The 22927-nt window shown below is 42.1% G+C and overlaps 1 protein-coding gene and 1 long non-coding RNA gene across 12 annotated transcripts in view; one reads left to right on the top strand and one right to left on the bottom strand.

The window, feature by feature from the left end:
• The window catches only part of NEO1 (neogenin 1), a 197853-nt gene that overhangs the window by 110823 nt on the left and 64103 nt on the right, over positions 1-22927 (top strand). For all 10 annotated transcript variants that reach the window (XM_075764084.1, XM_075764083.1, XM_075764086.1 and 7 more), the window contains exons 6-7: positions 17373-17527; positions 18367-18487. In XM_075764084.1, coding sequence (XP_075620199.1) covers positions 17373-17527; positions 18367-18487 — 276 coding nt within the window. The remainder of the gene's footprint in view (positions 1-17372; positions 17528-18366; positions 18488-22927) is intronic.
• Positions 2730-8421, bottom strand: LOC142603481 (uncharacterized). 2 transcript variants are annotated; one of them, XR_012837423.1, is made up of 3 exons: positions 8226-8421; positions 3923-4066; positions 2730-3665 (listed from the first exon to the last, which is right to left on the bottom strand). It is a non-coding gene; the product is annotated as an uncharacterized LOC142603481 (long non-coding RNA). The 2 variants fall into 2 exon arrangements; XR_012837424.1 differs by lacking the exon at positions 8226-8421 and adding an exon at positions 4417-5655.

The following is a 22927-nucleotide window of genomic DNA, read 5'->3' as shown; positions in this document are numbered from 1 at the left end:
CCGCTACCAGGTCCGATCCCTGAGTCATCCTCCTGTTTGATTCGATGAACCGGAGTCTGGCTGACGCGGGACCAGGAAAGGGGAAAGGAAGTGGTGGAGCAACCCACGCGATGGACAGGACTGGGGGGGCTCTGGATGCTCGACAAGAGTCTGCTGTCAGGGCTGGAGGATGGCCGTGCATTTAAAAGCCTCTTATTTGATCGGTGACACTGTGCAGACAAAGGGGTGTGACAGTTTAGTTTTATTATGCGCAGATTTTTGTGAGCGGAGTGAACACGGCAATACAACAGTAGCTGCGCCAGACCTTGCGAAAGGCTCGTGGGTTCGGTGTCTTGTTCCTAACGGTGTCCAAAAGCAGATGGCTGAGAGATTTTAAGTAAAGCACAAGAATATTTGTTGCTTCCCTTGAGTAATGTCTGGTTCTCTAGCCATTTGCAGATTGGGGATTTTCTGAGCTACACTCATTTTCCTACATTATTTAGCAATCCTCAGTAGGTTTCTATTAATCCATCTCCTGCTCCTCTCCCCTTTCCCCCCCCCACGTAAACATCTTGTATTTGCAGCATCCCATGACGCTGGGAGGAACTGCACCTTCTTTTTATTTGTTTTGAACCGAATCTCTCTCTTTGATTTTTTTTTTCTTTGCTTGCATGGGAAAAGGCTGAAGCAATCTGTCCTTATTCCGTGACTATACCAAACATGATTTTATAGGCCTTTATTGTATCCCTTTCAGTTGTTTCTTTTCAGACTGCAGACTCCCAGCTTGTTTGCTGGTTCCTTATATAGAAGCTATTACTGAAGTGGGTTGTAATTAAGGTTATTTTGGGCATTTGTAAATTAGAAGAGACTTTGATGTGAAGCTAGGCCTGCATTCATTGATCTGGAAATGAAAGCGATTGGATAACTCTTAATTGATGCGTAAAGCAAACCTACAGAATCTGTGTCGTTACAAACAAAAAAAAAAAGGAAAAGCATAAATTCTCCCTTTTTTTTTTTTTTCCACTTGATCAGAAAAGTGTTTTTTCCTAGTGGGCGATTACTGTAGGGATATGCCTGGTTCCCGCAGTAGCGTGCTGTTGGAAGTTCACATCGTGCTTTGGTAAAGATGAGAGGGGCTTTGGTAAAGATGAGAGGGGCTTTGGATTGGAGCAGTTGATCCAATCAAATTTTTCAGCTATTTGCAGCCCTAGTTTGGTTTTGGTTTTTTTTTCTTTCCCCAAAGTCATCTGAGGCAATCTGTATTCAGTGAACAAGCGGTTTAATATTTGAAATTATCTTAAAAATCTATGCTCTTTTTGGCCTTTGTCAGCTTATCAGACTCCGACACACAAATACACTGCCCCATTGTAAAAGCTAAGCAGACAAACTTTAAAAAAATAAGAAATTTCAAGGCTAGCTGTCTTAGTCACCTCCTCCTTCCCCCTTGTTATGGGGGGACGTTATGGAAATCTTAAAATATGTGTTCTCCTACTGTTTCTCCACAGGATCTGACTGCCTTGTGCAGTGCATGAACTTTATAGTACTAATTTATTGAGAAAATATTCAATATTTGATTTTTTTCTTATTATTCGGGGGATAGTACCATGATTTATTCATTATGTTCAGTTCAAATCCATATTTATTTCTGTTTTGATATTCAGCACCATGGAATCTGAATCATCCGTAAACACTAATGAATGTATTTTTGCACTCTGCTGAAATGAAGTGGTATCAAATCCATTTTAAAAATTGACTGAGACACAGAAAAATTAAGATGAAATGTATCCAGCTGTTTTAGTGCCCAGTTTGAGACACTTAAACATTGATTTTTTTTTTTCACTATACATCTCTTAATACATCCCTTTAGAGCTGTGATTGGCGTTAGGCACCGGAGAAGGGTGAGCAGTTCTGCTGCTCTGTCTGGCCACCGACCCAGATCACGAGGCTGACGGGTTGCAGTCACCTGTCAAAAACTGGATTTGCTTGTTCAACGTCCATCCCAACCCCACCAGTGAGGTAGAGACAGGGAAGGCATCCGCTTGACCGTTCCTTCCCTTCTCGTGGTGCCGTCGTCGGTACACGAGTTGGAGTCGGAAGCGTTCATGGCGAGCTCTGCCACTCGAGCCGGGAGGAGAGCGGCCATCCTGGAAGTGGGAGGTTATGCCCGTTTGCCGAGGATACAGGAAGGGAAGGCTGGCCTTCCCCGACCACCTCAGCCTGGGAAAGGTGCAACATTTGCAGAATTTCTTCCAGTGTTGTCCTTTCTCTGATGTCCCAGTCTGTCCCTGACCTTTCTCGTATGCTACGTTCACTGGTGTCTTTTTCTACTGTACTTATTCCCTCTCATGTTCTACTAAATCCTACTCATCAGGCTTCGGGTCCCTCAGATGCCTACTCTTCACTCGCTTCATCCCTATGACTCTGCCTCTTCAGTCAGTTCAGGCCTTTTCACTCTTTTTTTTTTTTTTTTTTTTTTTTCCTCCACCTCTCTCCTTTTCTGTGATTGCTTCCTGAGATCTTTCACGAACCCTAGTGCTGTCAGCACTCCCATTGCTCTTGCCATCTTTGTCCAGCCAGGCCATTTCTCTTACCGTGCCGTCTCCCTCTGTGCCTGAATTTATCCCACTTGTCCCAGCTTTCTTGTCCCGTCCTACTCTTTTCCAGTCTCCTCTCCTTTCTCCAGGCATCTCCCTTCTCTTGTGCATCTCTGACCAAAATGAAAAATTTAAGAAAGAAAGTCCAGTCTTTCCTTCACTGATGAAAAAGATCTGGACAATTGTAAACTTAGGATTTGAGTTTTTGCAAAATGCAATTCAAGGAAGAAAATACCTGTGGAAAATTTGCGTTATTCCCGTTTTGGCAAATTATTCACTTGTTCTTATGAAAACACTCGGGTGTCATTCACTGTAGATGGAGGCACCAGCTTTACGCAGAATACTAATTCAGCAAATAACCAAACCTTTGCTTTTCAGTCTGCTGGAAAGGCTCATCCTTAGCTGTCATAACCGTTTCCTAGCTTTATGGTAACACTGCAGTGTTGACAAATGCATTAAGTGTGCTAATCATCTTTAAAAAGTCTTTATGCAATAATAAATGAGTAATGGTAAACAATGGGATAACACATTTTACTGAAGACTAAAAGTTTTTGGTGGATGTGCTTGAACTTGTAAGTCACAACACGTGCCTGCTACACTGGCAATTGCTTTAACCATACCTTTCCGGAAGAAATCCCCGTATCCAGAATAAATACCCGTAAATGCCAAGAGTCATGGTTTTTATTTTCCACGGCGATTGAAGCGGCGCTGCGGATCCTTTCATTAAATAAGATGGAGGATCCGTGTGAGTGTTTTATTTTAGACAGTGGCATTTTAGGAGCGGGGGGGATCTAAACAGAATCATCTCTCGAGCTTCTCTTGCAGCTTCGCTTACGGGAAGGTGCCGTGATAGTAACTGAAATAGAGGGTTTCAACACGCAGAAGCTTGGCACTGAAAATTGGATTGCAGAGGGCTCTGCTGCCTCTGCACCGTGTGTTCTTTGTGTTGAAAAGTAGGGCTCTGGAATTCAATAAAATTTTCATTGCCTTTGGCGCTGCTGTAAGAAGTTTAAATTTTGATGAGCGTTTTTGTTATTCAGATGTTTCCATGGTACTTGGAGTTGATTCAGGGTCAAACAGGCTTGCGTTCTCCTAGACGGACCAGGGAAGGAGGGCTTAGTAAAACATGGAAATAATGAACATAACATTTTTACATTACTGATGCTTAGATTAAGGTTTTTACTTCTAAAAATCATCCTAGAAGTTACTTAGAAGGCTTGCTTTGAATAATAATCAGTAATATCCACTGATAAGCATTGTGTGTGAGCTCTCTTTTAATTACTTCTGATTGATAAGCTTTTACATATGATCTGGTTATCTCATTTTAATACAGAAATCTATTTTGTCACCTGTTCTTTGTCACGAGTTCTTCTTTAATTGCAAAGTTCACTCCTGATAACAGTGCGTTAATCCCAGACTGCTGTCAGAAGTTTTCCCAGAGGGTGTCCATGCGCAAAGGGACAAATACACAAAAGGAAATAAATCTTTGGCATCTAAAATTACAAATCACATAAAAGGAAAGAGAAATTAGAAAAGCTCAATTAGGAAGAAGGGGGGGGGGGAATCTAGTCAGTGCTGGACTGAAACAGGTGCACAAAATGGGAAACAAGCTTTGTGGGGGGAGAGGGAACCCCAATGACACGACGCTGCTAAGCTGGATTTATTAAGCAAACCAGGGATAAGCCACACCAGGGAGAGCTACAGGCGGACACCCGCTGACCCAGCAACGGAGACCTGCCATGGCTATCGCTCGGTGAGCCTGGGAACCCCGCCGGCCCCTCACCAGCTCCCTGCCAAGCTCTCTCAGGGGCAGTAGCTCAACTGTGCAGCCTGACAGCTCCACCTTGGCATCAGCTTCGTGGGCTTGGATGTCTCCCCAAGGGTCTTTCTCGCCAGGTGCTGTCCGTTGCATCAGTCCCTGATGGTATCGTGCCTTTCCTGCGCTTTCCAGTGACCTTCTCCTGTGCAGGGTTGATCTCTAGGCTACGCCAGGGCTCGTTGCACTCGCTTCTTGTTGGCCTTGTCCTCCTGGCTGTGGTTCATCATGCTCAGCCTCTCTGCTTGACTCACCTCTGGTCCGGAGCGAAGCCGTGGTAGCCAAGTGGTAGCAAGACCGTGGTCTTGCTGACTCCTGCCAAGTGCAGGTTTTGTACGTACGCACAATTATTCATTCACTGACATTGTAGCTCGTTAGTCTACAAATAATTTGAGTTTTCATATGTACGTTCACCTGTTGTGTGCAAAACATTGACAATTGAGGTTAGTAGAGAGCAAGCACTTACTCGCTAGTGCGTCCTAATACTCTGAAGTCTTAAGAACACGGCTTTTCACTGATCCTCACACAAAGTTCAGTGTTTCAGCCATGCGAGACTAGCTGAGGAGCTTCTGCTCAGACTGTTGGGGTTATTGCCACGTTCCACCCCGTGATCCGTTATGGATGCTATGGATCAGAGCGCGGTGGCTGTACAGCACACACCTTATGTCCCTCATCTCAAGACACGGTGGAAATAATATTACGGGAGAGATGTGCTGTTACTACAACCTGCTCTTGCATCTCTGTTGGCCTCTAGTTGTGGTTCACCTATGGGAATGGTCTTTCCAGGCACAGGACAGTTTGCAGAGAACGGCAATATAGGCAAAACCAGGTACGAATAGCAATTGGTAACAAGCCCAGGCTTTGACCATTGCCAAAATTGTCACCCCACAGGATGGCCCGTGTGTTTGAGGGTTGTTTTTTCACCCCAGGCTTGCTAATTGTGCAGACAGCCAAGCTGATTTTTCAGGGAAAGCTACAGAATACAGAAAATTCTGTAAAACAACAATAAAAAGCATCAACCACTATTTATCCTTTTGACTAATATTTGCAAGGATTACATTTACTTTTCTACCATATTCAGCTGCGGCCAGGCACCATAGCGTACTGTCCTAAAGGGAGCCTTTGCCAGCCGCCTTGTGATCCCAGTTGCATTGCTTCGGATTTTTACACGTGCATGGACTCACCGCAGCGCTGGCCTTCGCTGTGCGACCGGGGACCGAGCACCCCACCTACCTATCGCAGTGAGGCAGGATGAGGCTCCCTGTTCTTTCTGTTGCTCTCGTGATGCCCTGCAGCACACTTAGCCCACATGGAAGAATTTGAGTTGTCCCGAAAGCTATCTGTACGCAGCCACCAGAGGCTTGCCCGTGTTCTTCACCAGTTTGTATCACGGAGGGTGATGGGGACCTGCCACTGGCCAATGTGACACTGCTAAGCTCAGTTTATTAAGCAGGCCCAAGTGAGTGATAGGCCATGTTGGGGGAAGTATTTCGTTTGCGCTTTCATGCACGTCTCATCAGCCGAGATAAACCCCAACTATCGGGCTGGTGAGTTGGAACAGTTGAGCCTGGGAAGGCGTTACGTAGGAGCGGAGTGCCCAAGGAGGAACCACTGTGTGTTGGAGCCGAGCTGCTCCTGAAGAACCCAAGGCGGACTGGTCGGAGGGAGAGCCGAGTTTCCCCTGAGCTCTACTGCACCCGCTCGCTGGGGTGGTCTTTGGGTGGGTTGGGGTTGGCGATGCGCTTGAGCATAGAAGTTTCCCAACCACGACCTCTCTCTTGCTTGGTCTTCCTGGTGAGTTGGGCTGAGCAGCATTGTGTTCCAGGGTGTTCATTCTTTCCCTGTGACCTCATCGACCTCCATCCAACTGCCAGAAGCTCACACAGATCAGAGGAGATGTAATGCCTTGTTTTCATGAAGGTGGTGGTACACTGAGCATGTTTGAAATTTTTAACGCAATCTCTTTAAATTAAGATTCCAGACTTAAATTTGAAAACCGCAGTATCAGAGCTGTACCACTGATCGCATCTCTGGGGTGCTGGCATCGATCATTACCATCAGCATTTAGGGATCTATGTAATGTTGAGGAAGCTTACTAAAAACAAACCAAAAAAAACCCAACAAACCACAGCCAAAAAGGTTAAATACTTGGCAAGTAGCGTTTGTTTAAGGAACGGTGTGATGTTCATGGTAAATACCTAACGCTCGTCAAAAGTTATGTCGGAAAGATAAAAAAACCCAACCAGAAATCTAACAGCGAGGTAAAGAAATTCTTTTTTTCATATTTATATGCAAGTAAAATAATACAAAGTTTTCGAGTAACCATTTGCTGATAACACAAAAATCTTCTAATAGTTTTTCTCCAAGCCTGTCAGAGACAGGAGCCGTGCCGGAGAAAGCATAGGGTCAACAGGTGGTGGAACCTAAAGAGAAGGGCAGAGAAGATGGCCTGAAGCAGAAAAGTGAATTCTTGATATCCACGTTCTCTGCAAAATTGGAAGCTTTTTTTAAAAAATCATATTCTGGTTTTTAACATAGAGGGAGTTTGTGGGAGGACCTACCTGAAGCTGTAGAGCTAGTAAAATGTATTTCAGAACAAATCCATAAAGTGAACAGTAAGAAATCATGAGGAGCAGATGGTATTCGCTCAACATTTCTCAACGAGTTTAAGTGTGAAATCCTGAGTTACCCAGTGTGGTGTGTAACCTATCACTTAAATTGGCTAATCAGACGAAGAAAAAAAAAAATCAGACTAAAGATATTTGGTCAATGTGACATGAGGTTTTTTTAAAAGTCTTTTGGGGGAAATCTGGGAAACTGTTGATGTCTGGACCAGTTAAATTGACAAAAATTATAATAAAATATAGTGGTGTTAGACACATGGGAAATATCCCATATTGGATCTATTTGTGTGTATTTTGTGGGGAAAAGAGACACATCTTACTACTGAGAACCTTTTGAAGGATTTGCTGAGATGTTGGGGGGCTCTTCCGTTTCCAGAGCCCTGTTAACAGTGTGTCTCACCAAACGGCGCTGCTCTGAACTCAGAGGGAACGACCTCGTGTAGATAAAAGAGAATAAATCAATGTTTAACCGACAGAAAGCTACAGCGGGACTGAGGAATTAGCTCCACCAGTGGAGCCAAGTCGGCACTGCTCAGCGTTTTTGTAATCTATCTGGAAAAGGTGACAAAATTTGCTGTTTCTGAGTTGATTGAGGTTGTCAGAACGAACGCGGAGAGCGAGGAGCCTCAGAAACGCCTTGTTACGTAAGAAACAAGCAATTAAATGGCAGGTGAAGGTCAACGTGCTATAAAGTAATATATACGGTTAAACGTAGTTCTGTACATTTATATAGCGGTGGTGTCGGAACTGCTGGGTTTTGCACGGGCGTAAAAAATTGGTGTGGTCCTATGTAGGTCTTTGGAAAATGCAAGATCTTAAAAATCAGATTAAAGGTTAGGAATTGTTAGGAAAGGAATAGGCACCTAAACTGGGAAAAAAAAATTGTTGTGGCGCTGTCTAAGTCTGTGATGGTCCTACGTGTTGAATGCTGCCAGAAGTTCTTGTTCCCTCCCCTCTTAAATGTAGCAAAGCCAAAGAAGGTGTAGAACGTAACGAGGACGATCAAAGACGCGTGGAACATCGAAAACACTTGTTTTCTGTAAAATTATGAGCATTAAGGGGAAAGCAACTAGGAAATGAATGCTTTTTTTCCTCTTCAGTCGCAAGAACCATCACGTGGCTGATTGAAAGACATGCAGAAAAAGGTGAATTTTCTCAGGGAGCATCGCGTGGAACTTACTGCAGCGAGCATTAGGGCTGCCGAAGGCTTACCTGGATCCAGAAGGCAGCAAGAACAGCTTTTTAAAGGCAAAATCTAACCGGGACTAGTAAACACAAAGGTATCTCCTCTTTCTCAGGAAATCCCTCGTCCAGGGGTTGCTCGACGCCGGGAGAATATACAGCGATGCGTCGCTTTTCTGCTTTTCTTCTCTCCTTGATCCCTGCAGCTGGCTGCCGCGTGGTACCGTGCAACCTTCGCTCTGTTTTTATGGTCCTGGATGTGTCCTGCTGATAAGTAACCTTTGTTCGCCGGTTATCGGGGTATGGTTGTTGTGAAAGCACTGCAAAGAAGGTGCTGCATCTTCAGCAGATACTGGGTAGATAAGGTGGTTTCCCTAAACGCTTCTCGCCGTCGATGAACAGATTGGCTGACAATAAGGGACGTTTTTTACGCTTACCTTTGTATAGATAGGGTTAAAGGAAGCGTGGATGATGTTGCAATCTTGCCAAAGGTTTAATGCCAGCATGCAATTAGTGTGCTGAATTAATCTGCAACCGCTAAGGCGCCCCACAAGTGAAAAACATAAAGAAAACAGCTGCTAGTATATAGGATGCTCAGGGAACTTGCTGTACGTTTCTGCACCGGGAAAATTTCCCAGGCAGTTCCATTTGTGGGTACGTGTACGTGGCCTTGAGCTGTCTGCCATCCAAATCCATGTGCCAAGCTAACAGCTCACGGCTTTTAATGAGAGTTTTTGCTGAATATGGAGTCTCCTGCATATCGAGAAGTTCATAACGGGTGTTTTACAACACTTTATTTTACTAAAGCTCGTACTGAAAAGAAGAACCCATTTTCATACCAAAGTAGAAGAGTGAGCAATTAATTGTTTAGAATATTAATCTTTTTTTTCAGAACAGGGCAAGAATCTAGATGTTATTCTTATGTAGGAGTTCTTCCTGGGCAAGAACGATACATATATACACACACGCACGCTTTTTCTTTTTATCACAGTGAGTAGTTAATGTATTAAGCTCTCTTACCTATTTGAGGGGTCGTATCGCGTGGCTGCTTAATCTTGTCTTTGCTCAAAGAACTGCATCCAGGGCTTCCCTTTTTCTTTTGGAGCCAATTTTTTGAGTCAGTCATCATTTTTAATGCTTTCTTGTAAATCAGAGTTCATGTTTTCCTTGAAATGGTGTTCGCAAATACCACGGTCAGCCGAGGCGATTGCGTGTGTCGGCTGGAAGAGGAGTCTCAGGAGCTGCTGTTGCACCTCCTTGTGCCGTCACTTCTTTTCACTGGGGAGGTCCTGGTCGTATCTGTGATCTCCAGTAAAGTCTTTGTTTTCTCAGACCTTTTTCTTCGTAGTTTATTGCTATTACTTCCTATTCTGTGAATGTACAGTTAATTATTTCTCCCTGAAAAAGAAATACGTTTATTAAATAATATCCTGGCATTTTATTTTAATTGATCAATATAATTTTACTTTATTATTGTTCTGCACTATTCATCCTTATCTGGTTTCTTGGTAGTTGTAATGTCATTGAATGTTTGGTTTTTTTAGTTTCTGCTTCTGAAATGTTTATTTAGGGGCCGGCCTTTGAAGAATAGTTCATACTTTAACAATTTCTGAGTGAAAGCTTTTCACTGAAATCATCTCTGCGTACAGGAGATGCTTCAGGGTTTGGGGAGGAAGCTGTAAAGCACCAGACAGCCCCTGCCAGCAGAAGCGTAGAAGACCACTGAGTGCTGGTTTGCGCCCTTTCAGCTGATGAGCACAGTCTAATTAGTCCGAGGTAGTCTGTTAGAGACCCCATTAACGGAACATGCAAATAGTCCCTCTTTCTCTGCTTCGTCTGTGAAAGAAGTGGGCAAGGGTGCCACACACAAGGGACCATTGATCTATAGGTACGTTAGCTTGAATTGTTTGAAATGTAAAAAAAAAAAAAAAAAAAAATTGCTTGGTAAAAACAGACATGCGCTGTCATCATCTTACGAGGTAAGAAAAATATTACGGCGCTACCACAGAAACTCCTCTTCTGACTGCAGTTTCTGTTCATAACCTGGACCTTTGGGTTTTGCGCAATAAAAGATGCTGTGCATGTACTAGTTTATATTTTTAAAACCTTTTTGTGTCTTGGTACGCTGGGGGTTTTGTTATATATTCATTTGACAGTTTTCTAGTCTGTGGATATTTTTCTAAAAAGATTCCTTTTTGTCAGCTTTTGTTTGCTATGCAAATTTCCCAGCTGCATATTAAGTGTGTTTTAAGGACGTGACAGCCCTGCTCAGAGGTCGGGGAGACTTTTGACTTGCCTGCAACATAGTTTTGGGGTTTAAACCTCTTTTTTCAGACTATTTATCCATATACCTTTGCCGTTTTAAAGGAAGGTCATTATAATTCCCCATTTCCATTTAAAGTGTAAGTTCCTTTTTTTTTTTTTTTTTTTCCCTTCGGGATACACTTGAAGAAAACCAGCTAATTTGTACAACTATAGCATAAGATTAAAAGATAATTGAAAGTTCTGCTGTCGAACATCACTCTATGCATTTTAGCTGTGTTTTGGTGGGAATGGCAGGAGGGGAAGGATCTTTAGAGATGTTTAAATCCTGTCAGACGCCTTATGAAAATAGAAGGTAGATTTAGATTAGATTTAGATTAAATACAATCAGTAATCCTGGTTGTTAACTGAAATACAAGACTGGGATTCTACACCGAGCGTACATCAGAAATGTAGTTATAAAATGGAAGTCATTTGGCCAAGAATGCTCAAGCCGTGATTAATCAGGGATATGCTATGAAAAATTATGCAGTCTACTTAGTTTTAAATGTGCTATGTGGAGTATGCAAGAACTTTTGGCTTTAGAAAATGCTTTTGTATTTGAATGGTCAGCGTTAGTTGATAGAGAAATATTTGTTGCGGACAGAAGTATAGAAGGAAGAGGATAGAGAGATGTTGACAAGAACTATGATTTAATTGCGTGATTTTGGAAAACACACTCCCGATTTTTTGGGGGATTGAGGACATTTGTGTGTGGCTGAGGAAGCAGAAATGCCAACTTCAGTCTTGTCCTTGATAAATTCTCTTTGGAAATTCAGTTGTTGCATTTTGGTCCTTTGGCTGCCTGAGGCTGTTGAAGTTCTCGCGCTGTCTCAGCGTGCAAAGGGAAGGAACAGTCCTACAGCGGGGTTAATGCATATCCTTTGTTCATGGTATAGAAAACAGCAGGTGACAAAACACACGCATCATGCTTAACCAGGAAATATAACCCTAGTACGAGCTGTCTTGTTGGGTTGGGACACCGCGCTGCTGAGCAAGATCTCGGGTTTTCCTTCGAGTCTCTCATTGCTAGGCCAGCAATCACAGGTGGAGGACGTTCTCCTGACTTACAGACGATGCTTTTCCTCACCCTACACTTAACCAGAGACCTGTTTAGACGAGTCAAAACTCCTTTGGTTAGTGGTGCTAATGAGTTTTAACTTGCAGTTACACCGGTAGCTCTTGAGGGACTCATTTAAGAGCAGAGTTGTGTCTACGGGAGTTTGGTGAATTGATGGGAGCAAGAGAGTGATTCATCCGCACAGAATGAAGAAGGTGACAGGACGTGGGGAAATACCAAAGCGCTGTAAGAGAGATGATATCTGCCTTTTGCAGTTGATCACGTGTGTGCTGGCTTTCATCTGATGCTGTGCTTGGACCAACAGCTGTATTTATTAATGCTTTTTAAGAAGAGAATAAGTCTTTTTAAAGTCTAGTTTGCAATCTGTGTCTCTGTTGCGTCAAAATGAGACTATTATGCGCTTCATGTACGACAGACAGTGTTCTAAATATATTAGGAAGTGAGATAACAGTGCAGCTGCCTGTCCTTTGAGGAGTACTAGGCATACAATGCTTAGTTCATTTTTGGATACTTTTTAAAAAAAGATTTTAGACTTTTAGATTATTTTTTTTCTTATTATGGTGAGCTAAATTGCCTGCCTGCTTGAGATCACTCCTTTGCCTCTGCAAGGTTTTCTTTGTTGCTCAAGTCTGATTATCAGGTATCACTGCTTTGCCACCGTTAAGGGTTTCCTTCCTCCTCCTGGGGAGCAGTGTGGAGGGGATTTGTCTTTTGGGAAAGGTTAACGTGCATAAAAATGAGATCTTATCTGCAATAGTAGCATTTTGATTTGGTTATTGTGGGAGGAGGTTCACTGTGCTTGTAACTAAGAAAGTTGAAAGTTCTGGTTTGATTATTATTATTGATCTGTTATTTGTGCAGAACTTGAATTTTTCCTTTTCTTGTCTAGTTATAGCTCAGCTTGATGTTTCAGGTTTGAAATGGGATTGTGAAACCAGAAACCTTTGGTCTTCTGTCAGGGATTGTAAGACTGAAAGGAAAGCTCTTCAAGAGATGGAGAGGAGGACTGAATGTAATTAATTTCTCTCTCATTTGAAGCAGTACAGATGGCTGAATTGAAGATAGATTCTTTCGACTACGCCCCTGAAGGCCACAAAGTTTCTGTCTTAATGAGAGACTACAAGAGTAGTCAGGCAGGAGCTACTGACCGCTGAAGAGACATTTGAAGAAACAGTCATTCTGTAAAGTTCAGAATAAATGATGCTGCTTTAATACTCCCCACGTAGCTACTCAAAGGTTTCTAACCCTTGAGCATTTAAAAAAACAACGCACAGATAATGTGCGTCCTAAACCAACGTTTTTCTTTGTGAATTCGCCGTGTTGGATCGTGCTGGTGCACAAAGGTGATGAAGATCAGAGTTTGTCCTGTCTGGTAGTGTGGTGCCTCTCGCTGCTCTTACACCTGAAGAGATGGGGGAGCCGAGAGTTGGGGCAATTTGTTTCCATTTCCTTCTGATCACGCTACTCGCGGAACGGGATCCAAGCCCAGGATCCATGCCCAGCATCCCTTCCCACTTCAACTTGGGTGCAATTCCTCTTGCATATGCGTAGCTCCTCGGCTCTTCCTATTATTTCAGAGCTCTTGGTCTAAAAAAAGCATATTATTTTTCAAATATTTCACCTTTACTGGGATTTGGCTTAGAAAAATCAACTGCTGCCGTAGATTGTTGGGCTTTCTTTCCTTTTTTTTTTGATCACTGTTGCGATCAAAATATTTTGTCTTCTAAATCTACAAAAGGATGAAAGATGCTCTTGTATAGGGACTCTCTAAGCGTACCGCAGCGCATGTGAAATCCTGTGCAAGCGTCTTGCGGTTTACATAGTTGTTTTTTCGTGCTGACATTAAGAGGGATAGGAGTGTGGGCTGAGCTGCCAAGTCTTCTTTGAAGTTTAATTGTCTGTTTGGTAACGGAACACATAATCCTCCATTAAAAATCTTATTTTACATGGTAATTGGCTCATTTGCTCTCTGGTTATCAATTTAACTTCACCACCACAAACATCTGTACTTGCATAGTGTTAATCTGTTTGAATGCTAAACATTGACACAGTTAAACTATAAAAGTGTATTTTAAAAGCATTTTTTAATTCATTAACTGGAAAGTAAATGATAAAGTGAGCACTTCTCATATTATTATCCCTTTGTAAGTAGCTTGGCATTTGCTCTGAAAGCTGGAAAAGCAACGTCACTTTGAAAAAAATAACATGTTTCAAATTCTTAATCTCCTAAATCAAAAATGTGATGGTCCATCAGTTCCCGTACGGTGCTGCTCCTTCCTCCTCACCCTCTCTCAACCTTTCAGATGAGCGACGGCCATTCCCAAATTACTACTGTTCGTTCTTCCGTGGCTCAATTTGTGGTTTGCTTCCTATTTTCTGCTAAGTATCATGGAAGTCCCTTGCCTGGTAGTTGGATGTTGAGGGATGTCAGAACTTCCGGCAACATATTCAAAGAGGAAAACACGCAGAATACCACCAGAGACATCTGTCTCCGGGACTTTGCGATAGGATCCTCCCGTCACCCAGCCTGCGCTGGGCAGACGACGCGTGTACACTGCGGAGTAGGGGCTTGCCCATTCTGATGCTCCTCTGATTGAGGGAAGGCCTGGGGTGTCTCCTCTGTGATGTTTATGCTCATTGTTTCCAAAAGAAAAAGGCGTCTAAATAGGCTTTTGAAAGAGAGAACCATTAAACACCGAGAAGTTAAATGAGAAATTGGATGAAACTGTGGTTTGATTAAAGAGAAATGGTATCGTAATACAAAGTAACTGACTTTGCCTAAGGCAGACTTGAACCCAGAGCAGCAATTTTTTTGTGCTAAGAGCCACTCGGGATTTCACTGAACTTCTCTTACGTATCCCTTTTCTCATCCAGGGGTTTGACACCGTAGCGACTCAGTACAGCAACCGGGATGTATTCTGAGGGCATCAGATGAGGGGTTTTTACACAAATTTTGTGCTTTTAACAGCGAATGTTATAGGCTTGTGTTTATTAGGATTCCTGTAATAAGTTTAATATATGGCTAAGGAATTAAATATGAACGTTATGCAAATAGGATCGTCGTACGTTCATAGAAAAACTAACTTTTCCTGTTTCCAATTTTTATGTCCCCTTTTTTCAACTATGCAAGCACTTCAACAATCAGGGTATGTGTCGGTATACACATGGAGAAAGAGACGGAAAGGAAATGAGAACGTAAACTATTGATCAAGCAGACTGGAAGAAAATGACTCATTAGTTAAAAATGGCTAACGATGAGAGAGAGCAATGATCTCTCACATCAGTATGATGGCATCTAGGAAAGGGCAAATACAGTAGTAGAATGAATTGGGCAAGATATTTGCTGGAGTGATAACACTGTATTTATGCCATTTTTCAAGTCACTGGTGAGACACATCTGAAATTGGATGCAAATAATTGAAACTCTACAGGCTGCAAAGATGAATTCCAACTAGAACAAATACGGAGGGTCTGGGAGAGGAGGGCGCGGGTGACTTGTCATACATGACTTGTTGAGCCTGCCAAAATAAAGGCTGGGGTATGGGGGGGGGAGAAACAGTGCCGCTCACGCTAAATAAAAATGCCAAGGATAAATGCCAGGGAGGAATAAAAATTTAAAATAAAAGGCCCTGTTTTCAGAAAGTATAAGTAATCACAATTTGGCCGCCAGTAAATTCAGAAGGCAGCTTTCAAATGTCAGAGTTATAAACGGTTGTAACGGCCATCTGATACAGATAGTAAGTACAAAAATACCTAAATCATTTTAAGGTGGAGTTTATGGCAGTTTTGGTAAATTTATGGAAATGATTTTATAAAATGGATGTCTGAAGTCATAGGGAACTAGACTCGGCCCCATCCAGATTTTTGCTCCTATGTGAGAGATTCTGAGCGGCGAACGTATATGTACATCTTTATGTAGTTTCTGGTATAGGTTTACATGCTTATCCGAGAGTTAGACCATCTTCTTACTCTATAAATAAGTATTTCCATATGTTAACGTTCTCTTGTTTAATTTATAATCCAAAACTGGCAGGGTTTTGGAGAGCTGCTTGTCTCCAGCTATCTGTTTTAAAAAAATATTAAATCTACCTATAAACCTTTACAGTCATTTCACAGGCAGAAGTAAAACATGATCTAGCATTCCTTATTCCCTCGCATGAAATAAATCCCATTGATAGGTGAAGCGTGTAAAATGTTTGCCTAAACTCTGCAGCCCTTCCATGTTGACTTTCTTTGATAAATATTAAAGGGCAGAAGGCCGCTTTTGACTTTCCTGGAATCGTCCTTAGGTCTGGGAGTGTAGTAAAAACAAATAAATAGGTGACCGTTCTTCATAACAGATGATACTCCGATTGTACCTGCCTGCAAACAGCTCTTCTTTCTGCCGCTAAGCTAAAGCAGCGGAGAGTCCTCGGACGCAGCGGGGTGCTGCTTAGCGGCACGTTCCTTCACAGAAGATGTCGGATGCTTTGGGGCTTGTATTACCGAAAAGTTCTCTTTCTCAGAGGTTTTATGGACTTAAAATACCTTTCATTTAATTAATCTTACTCTGAGTAGGTAAGGACATGTAAAAAGGCAGCTGAGAGCCAGAGGTAACGACTTTGGTACGTGTCTTAAACGCAGAGCCTTTCTGTTTTACCGTGTTAGGCGATGCATGTCTTTGGTCATACCTGTCTGTGGTACGTTATCGATACGGTGCAAACGTGTGCAGGTAGTCCCGTACGTAGCGTTTCTCGGGCTTATGCAAACCAGAGAGGAAAATCTATGGATAAATTCAGCACTGTCTATTTGATAAGCTGAGTTTTTTCACAGAAACACGAGGCAATGGTACCCGAGGAAAGTTTCATCTTAGTTTTGTGCCTGCTCATTTAAAAGAGTCTTTTTAATATAATTTTAGCTTTTGGTTACCTCCTGACTTGAAGCAGCGAGTACAATGAACTCTCTGAAAAACGTCTGTTGTATCAACTGCAGAATTTTGTCTGAATAAACAAATTGTCGCTAATCACGATACACTCCTGTATAAGGTAGCCTGACTGCGCCGCGCCATTCGGTGGTTTACGGAGCTCCAGCTGGACTTACTGGGCGTCGAAGTGTAGATTATTGAAAAAGTTCTAGACAGCCGTTTTCATCAGATTCTGACTTTTTCATTTCAAATCTAACTTATTATCTTTCTATTCTAGAAATTAATAAACTTTGCTGCAGGAAGGCTTTTGTACAACCTTGTGTTGTCTTGCTGGGGAGCTTATCCCGCAAGATTCTTTATTTGTGAAAGGCGCTTGAAACGGTTGCACAATTAAGCACTAAGTGATTTGCTCAGATGAGCTCTGAGTCGGCGAAGGAAGAGTGTGGATAATGCCTGAAATCCACTGCCTGCCGCGGTCTCTTTAGCGTGCAGCAACACGCCTGCGGCAGATAAGAGACCGCAACGTGTTCTTCAACCATGGAAATATTTTTTTCCAAATGGCATCCATGTCTCTTGATTTTTCAAATACTTTTTAACCGGACACTTTATACATCTCGGTTCGATTTCTTCTTTCATGTATTCTCAAGAGGTCATTTTAAATTAAAATGGCTGGCTGTTTAACTGGCCCAAATGTAATTTTGAAATAGCACGGAGCTTGTATCAGCTTCTGTCAAACCCCGATCTGAAAATTTCTGCCAACGTTGCTACTCCTCGTGCTTGACTCCCATCTTTTTCGGTGGTGAGTCTTGCTGTAGTTTCGAGTACGAGCACAACTGATGTGGTCTTGGGGACGCTAAAACCATCTTTTGTCTTTTTTCTGTTTTATTTGAAGTTCCTCCCGAATTTCTGAAGCGGCCTGCAAATATTTATGCTCATGAATCTATGGACATCGTGTTTGAGTGTGAGGTGACTGGAAAACCTACTCCAACTGTGAAATGGGTCAAGAATGGAGACATGGTGATCCCAAGTGACTATTTCAAAATCGTTGTAAGTATATTGTCCGTTTTGCAGATTTTTAAGCTGTCGACCTGTCTGTGTCAGGCCTCTGACACGTACGCATGAAAGCTAGGTTCTTTTGTAGGCCCAGCTTCCGACTGTTGTACCATTGATTGGGGCCTGGAAGAGAAATGCTTCCTTGAAACCTTTAGTGCTCTGTAATTCAATCGTTTTACTGAAGCGCTAAGGCATGTTGCTTATATTGTCCGAGTTGATTTCTTTATAGCTTAGATTTTCCATGAGACACAGATGCACGCAATGACAAAACGCACTTTGGCTGAACCTGTTAAAGCACAAGCTCGCTGTGAACTCTGACTGTCCGTGTTTTCCGCAGCTGTCTGTGATCGATGACCATCGCAATTTCAAACAGGAGTTTCCACAGCAGTACAACCGAGTTGCGGATCGTGCGTTTTGGTGCCCCGGTACTTCTAGAGGGAAATTTTAGATGTAGGGAAAGTCGTTCTTGAGACGCGGTTGAGAACTTAATGGTTGTGTAATTGGGTGTACTTGAGGTTGTAGGATTGTAACAGTGCGCTATGCAGTTATAGTCAGTGCTTAAAATATCATAAAAATGGCTCTGGAAATGTTATGACTTGCCAGTGATATGTGATGCTAGAAAATGATAGCCATTAGTAAGAGCTTCTGCTTTTTGATACCGTATAATTTGAGGATTCAGTGCAAAAGAGATGGAATCAGATGGGAACTGCAAATATACTTTTCCATGTTACTATTCAGAAGTTTCTCCTGTCGCAGTAATGTACCGTAATAACACCGTTGTTTTTGCAATTGCAACCCATTTTTAAGTGTTGTGTTTTTCCTTCACTCCTCAGAAAGAACATAATCTGCAAGTTTTGGGGCTGGTGAAATCAGACGAAGGATTCTATCAGTGCATTGCAGAAAATGATGTTGGAAACGCACAGGCTGGAGCCCAGCTGATAATACTTGACCTTGGTAAGACAAACAGGGACAGTACGGTGCCAAAAGATGGGGAGGAGCAATTTCAAGGGACTGTATCCAGATGATGTGTTATATCTAGAACTCGGAGTAGGATTTTTATTTTTTTTTTAAACCATATGAGTGGTTCAGTGTCGTCTTCTATATGCTTAAAGTTACTTAGGAGAAATTAAGGAGTTCTATAGGATTCACCTTGTATTTTGGAAAATATGTAGAAAATATTCGGTGCAATAGTAAATCCTAGCCAGAAATCTGAATTACTGTTGCATGCTGAGATTTTAAAACAATAACAGGATAGCCGAAATGAAAACAATTGCTGCAATTACAAAAGCGAAAAATAAGCAATTACAGAGCGCACTGCAAATGAAGTATTTTACACCAAAGTCATTCCAGTGTCAGAAGCTTTTTTTCTGCTGTTAGTTAAAAAAGTAGTAAGCTTTGTCCTTTCTGCAAACCGCGACTGCAAAAATTTTTTTGAGTTACAGCTGCAGTTTAAAATAAATATTTGTTATTGTGCTCCAGTCAGTGGAATTACTAACAGTGCTCACCTTCTTGCAGTGCCCTGCATTGCGTATTTTGGATGTTTAAAAGAGAATAATTGCTGTAACGATTAAAGAACTACTATCTTCCAGAAAAAAAGGCAGTACAAATATCGTTGCTAAGGCATCAGCTTGTTTTGCCTTTTCAGGTCACACAGTCCTTAAAAATAATTTGTAAGAGCACAAGGAAGAAAACCAATAGTAAGAGGGATGAGACAAGTCAGATGAGAAAAATATTAATGCTGTATTTTGGGGGGCTTTTGTGTTGCCTGTCTTTTTAGACTAGTGTTTCAAAATTCTAATTTCTTTCAATTGGGATGGAAAGGATTTGGGAGAACCAACCTTACGTATGGTCAGAGGCATGATGTAACTTCACACTTGCAATTTTAACAGATGTGAATCCGCTAGACCTGGTTTTGCCGTTCAACGTACAGAGAGTAAACAGTTACGAGCGTGCCATAAAGAGAGAGATTTTCTTTTCTGATTGTTTTGTAGAGTAGTTGTGCACTTATAACTTCTGCTGAAATCTCGCTTGGATGTGGGTACGTGTCATTGCTGGCTGAAGGGATGCATGCACTTTGCACAGTTATTTGGGGAATGAAAGGTGCCCTCTACTGGATTCAGTAGCTTTAATACTACAGAGCCGTGGGATTTTCAACCTCCGAGTAGCGTTAGGCATCTGGATCCAGCAATGGCCTACTGTCATCAGGTTGCCAGAAAAATTATTAAAAGTAACTTTCTTTCTGCTATATGCATGAATCACCAAAGTCATTTCCAAATCTTTCAAGCAGAAGCATTATTGCATATTTTCCACGATTGAAGAATACTGCATAATTAATATACTTGGGCTTTGAAGCCCTGCCCGAGTCACCCAGTTCCCAGTAGCGGTTTATAAATTACTGTTACTGTTATTATTTTAGTTCCTGTGGTCTCACCCTTCTTCCTTTCCCTCCCCTGTTGTTTGCCCAGTGGTTTCTCCGTCCTGTTCTGCTCTGGCGACCTGGCCTGCTCTACTCGAGGACTTTGCCTTATAATGCTGTCCTTTTTCTTTTGCATGCTGCCAAAGGAGTATGGACGCGGTGTTGGCGGAGTCTCATTTTGGGTGTAAAGATACCCCCCTCGAAGCCGTATCGAGCTGTTACATGGCCTGCAGTGTTTTTAACAATGCACTCTCTGTGTAACACTGATTCATTTTAGTTGTTTTCCAACAGTAGAGACAACCACATGGTACATCACTGAAAGCGCGTTGTATTTGTTGTTGTTGTTGTTGAGTAGTGGCATAACGGGTAGCGCAACTAGGAATGAATGCGCTGTGTCTCAGTTACGATATATGAAAACCAGTATCATATACACAGTCGAAGAAAATACAGGTATTTGAGATCATATTTTAATACCTTATCAGAATGTATGAGTGGCAAAGAAGGAAACAGTATTCAGGGAAAGAGGGTGAAGGTATCCTACACAGTGGTTCTTTCATGACAGACATCTTGATAGGAAAATTAAAAACACTAGTTTGAGCAAAAACTATTCCGAATGCTGCAGTCATTAATACAGAAAGCTTTTAATTCATGCCTGATCATGAGAAATACCTACTTTGCCAATTCGAAAAGTTAATTTCAGTAAAAAATGTTGATTAAGTTTTCATCAAAGTTCTTCTTCCCATTTAGCAGTATGTCCCTTCCCTTGCTGTTCGCTGTTTTCTCCTTCCTAAATGGAACTGGCAAACATCTGGCTATTTGCAAACTATTTCCCATTAGCCCTTTTCCTTATCATATCCAATTGATCTTTAATAAATTAAATTTATATTAGAAAGTAGAAGCCTCATGGTGTTTCTCAGAGAGGCCACATGCGTTCTTGATGGGTCGGTGTTGAAGACCAAGACTGTTGCGTGAGCATCTCTCAGTGGACTGCAGCATTGATTGTGGTCTGACAACGAGGAAAGGGGTAGTTGGCTGCCCTCAGAGGTGAGTTTGCGTAGTTGGAAAAGGCAGAGTTACTCTGACTTTGAGGGAGATATGCTGAGGAAGGTTAAATACAAATAAACCAGTAAAACTGTTTGCGCTTTACATGCTAGGTCAGAACTTAGTTGTCTCTTCTGTGCATCAACTTGTTGCAATCTAAACCCTTCATATGGAAATTTTCCAGCGTGTTGGGTTTTGGTGCCTGGAACGATCCTGTTTCATCCGTAGCGTTACTGAGGTGTACCCTAAGGGGTTTGGAGTGGTCTTGAAAGTAAAATACCACATCTATGTTTTCTTCGGTCTTAGAAGGTAGCATAATTTTTAAATACAATAGATGTAAAGTATGCAAACGCGATTATCCTCTACAACAAAAGCCTTCTGTATTTGGACCGGTGTCGGACTTCACAGGTAGTGTTTTGGTGATTCACCTTCTGCCCAGTGACAGTTTCAGTGTGTGAGTGTACGTGAGTGTATGTTGTGCGTAGCTACACAGATCAGTGTAAGTGCAGACTCTCATCTGCTAGAATAAGCTTAATATAATTGTTGATGAGACACAAGTTTCGAGTTGTTTGGTTTTGTTTTTTTTAATAGGAGGTTAATTCTGAAAAGCTCACAATATATGTGGAAGTTATTTGTGAAAAATATTAAAACAAAGAGTTGACTGGCTAAAAAAGAGTAATTTGAAGGGTTATCGGATTGTCGTCTTTATTTTCAAATTCTGTCATTGTCTCTTAATAAGTTTAAAAAAGAAAGACTGTACTCGGATTGGCTGTGCAGAATCCATAACTTCTGCATTTTGTGCAATATATAGAAGAGAATTGTGGCATGGAGAGATTTTAGGACAACTGTTTGTAATTGAGAAGGTTGAAAGGGGGAGGAGAAGGAGTAGGATTCAGTTAAATGGTCCGAGTTAAATGCTCTTCTACCAGTATCCCCTGTACTTCAAGTAGAATTTTGCAAGAGATTCGGAAAGCATCCATCTGCTTTCAAAATACTTTAAAATTTGAAATTGTGTCCCTGTTTCTCAGATAGCGTCCTTCCCCAGGAGGTTAAGTACCTTTGGGAATTTTGCCTGCTCTGCCTTTGAGGGAGAATTTAAGAACGACCTAAGGAAAGGGAAGTACCTCAGTTACTGCATTCTTCTGCAGTTGCCCTCTGCCAGCGTTGGGCAGTCTTGGTGCTCCTCTCTTTGCCTCATTGCTTAAGAGATAGACAGTCTTGTCTTAAATCCTGCAGATGCCACCGCCGAGGACTCCTGCGTAGCCCAGTGAGAAGGAAAAACCGTAGTCATGCCTTGGGAATGACTTTCTCGGCAACCTCAAAAATCTGTCCCCTCTCCCGTTTTACGCAAAACCATCCGCTTTTACTTACAGTGAGATCCTGACGGGTCAGCCTCTGACCGTCTCGGTTATGGATCAGATAGACTAATATGCTCAATTATAACAAAGCTATTTGTCATTGCTTTTACAGCCTTATTTTGTGTGGTCTGGGAAAACCTCAGTAATGGCTACGTTTGGGTTTTCTTCGTGGAGGTTAAATGCTAGTGACAAGAGTGAAAAATTCAGCCGGGACCTGTAACCTGGCCTTTTCCAGCGTAGCTGGCATTGCTCAGAATTGCCATTTGGGGACTGAAAAAAGAACAGGTGGTAATAAGTAAAAGGAGGTGCCTTTGGGGGAGGAAGGCAGATGGTTCCCTGTCGCCCCTGTGTGATAGGCATTTGACAAGTACTCAGGCACCAAAAAAAAAAAAGGAGCGATTATTGAATGCTGTATAAAGAAGAATCATAGACTGTAAACAAATATGCCACGTTATTTAGAAAACAATTTCAGAACGTTATTTGAGATGCACTGTATCACCTTCAAAATTCCAAAGTCAGTGTAGTACGCTGCATGATTTTTGTGCTTTTACGCTGCAGAAGTTAGTGGTTGCTGTTCGG

This window comes from Balearica regulorum, chromosome 12, assembly GCF_011004875.1.
Source record: "Balearica regulorum gibbericeps isolate bBalReg1 chromosome 12, bBalReg1.pri, whole genome shotgun sequence".
NCBI lineage: Eukaryota > Metazoa > Chordata > Aves > Gruiformes > Gruidae > Balearica > Balearica regulorum.
This window is presented reverse-complemented; position numbering and strand designations above follow the sequence as displayed.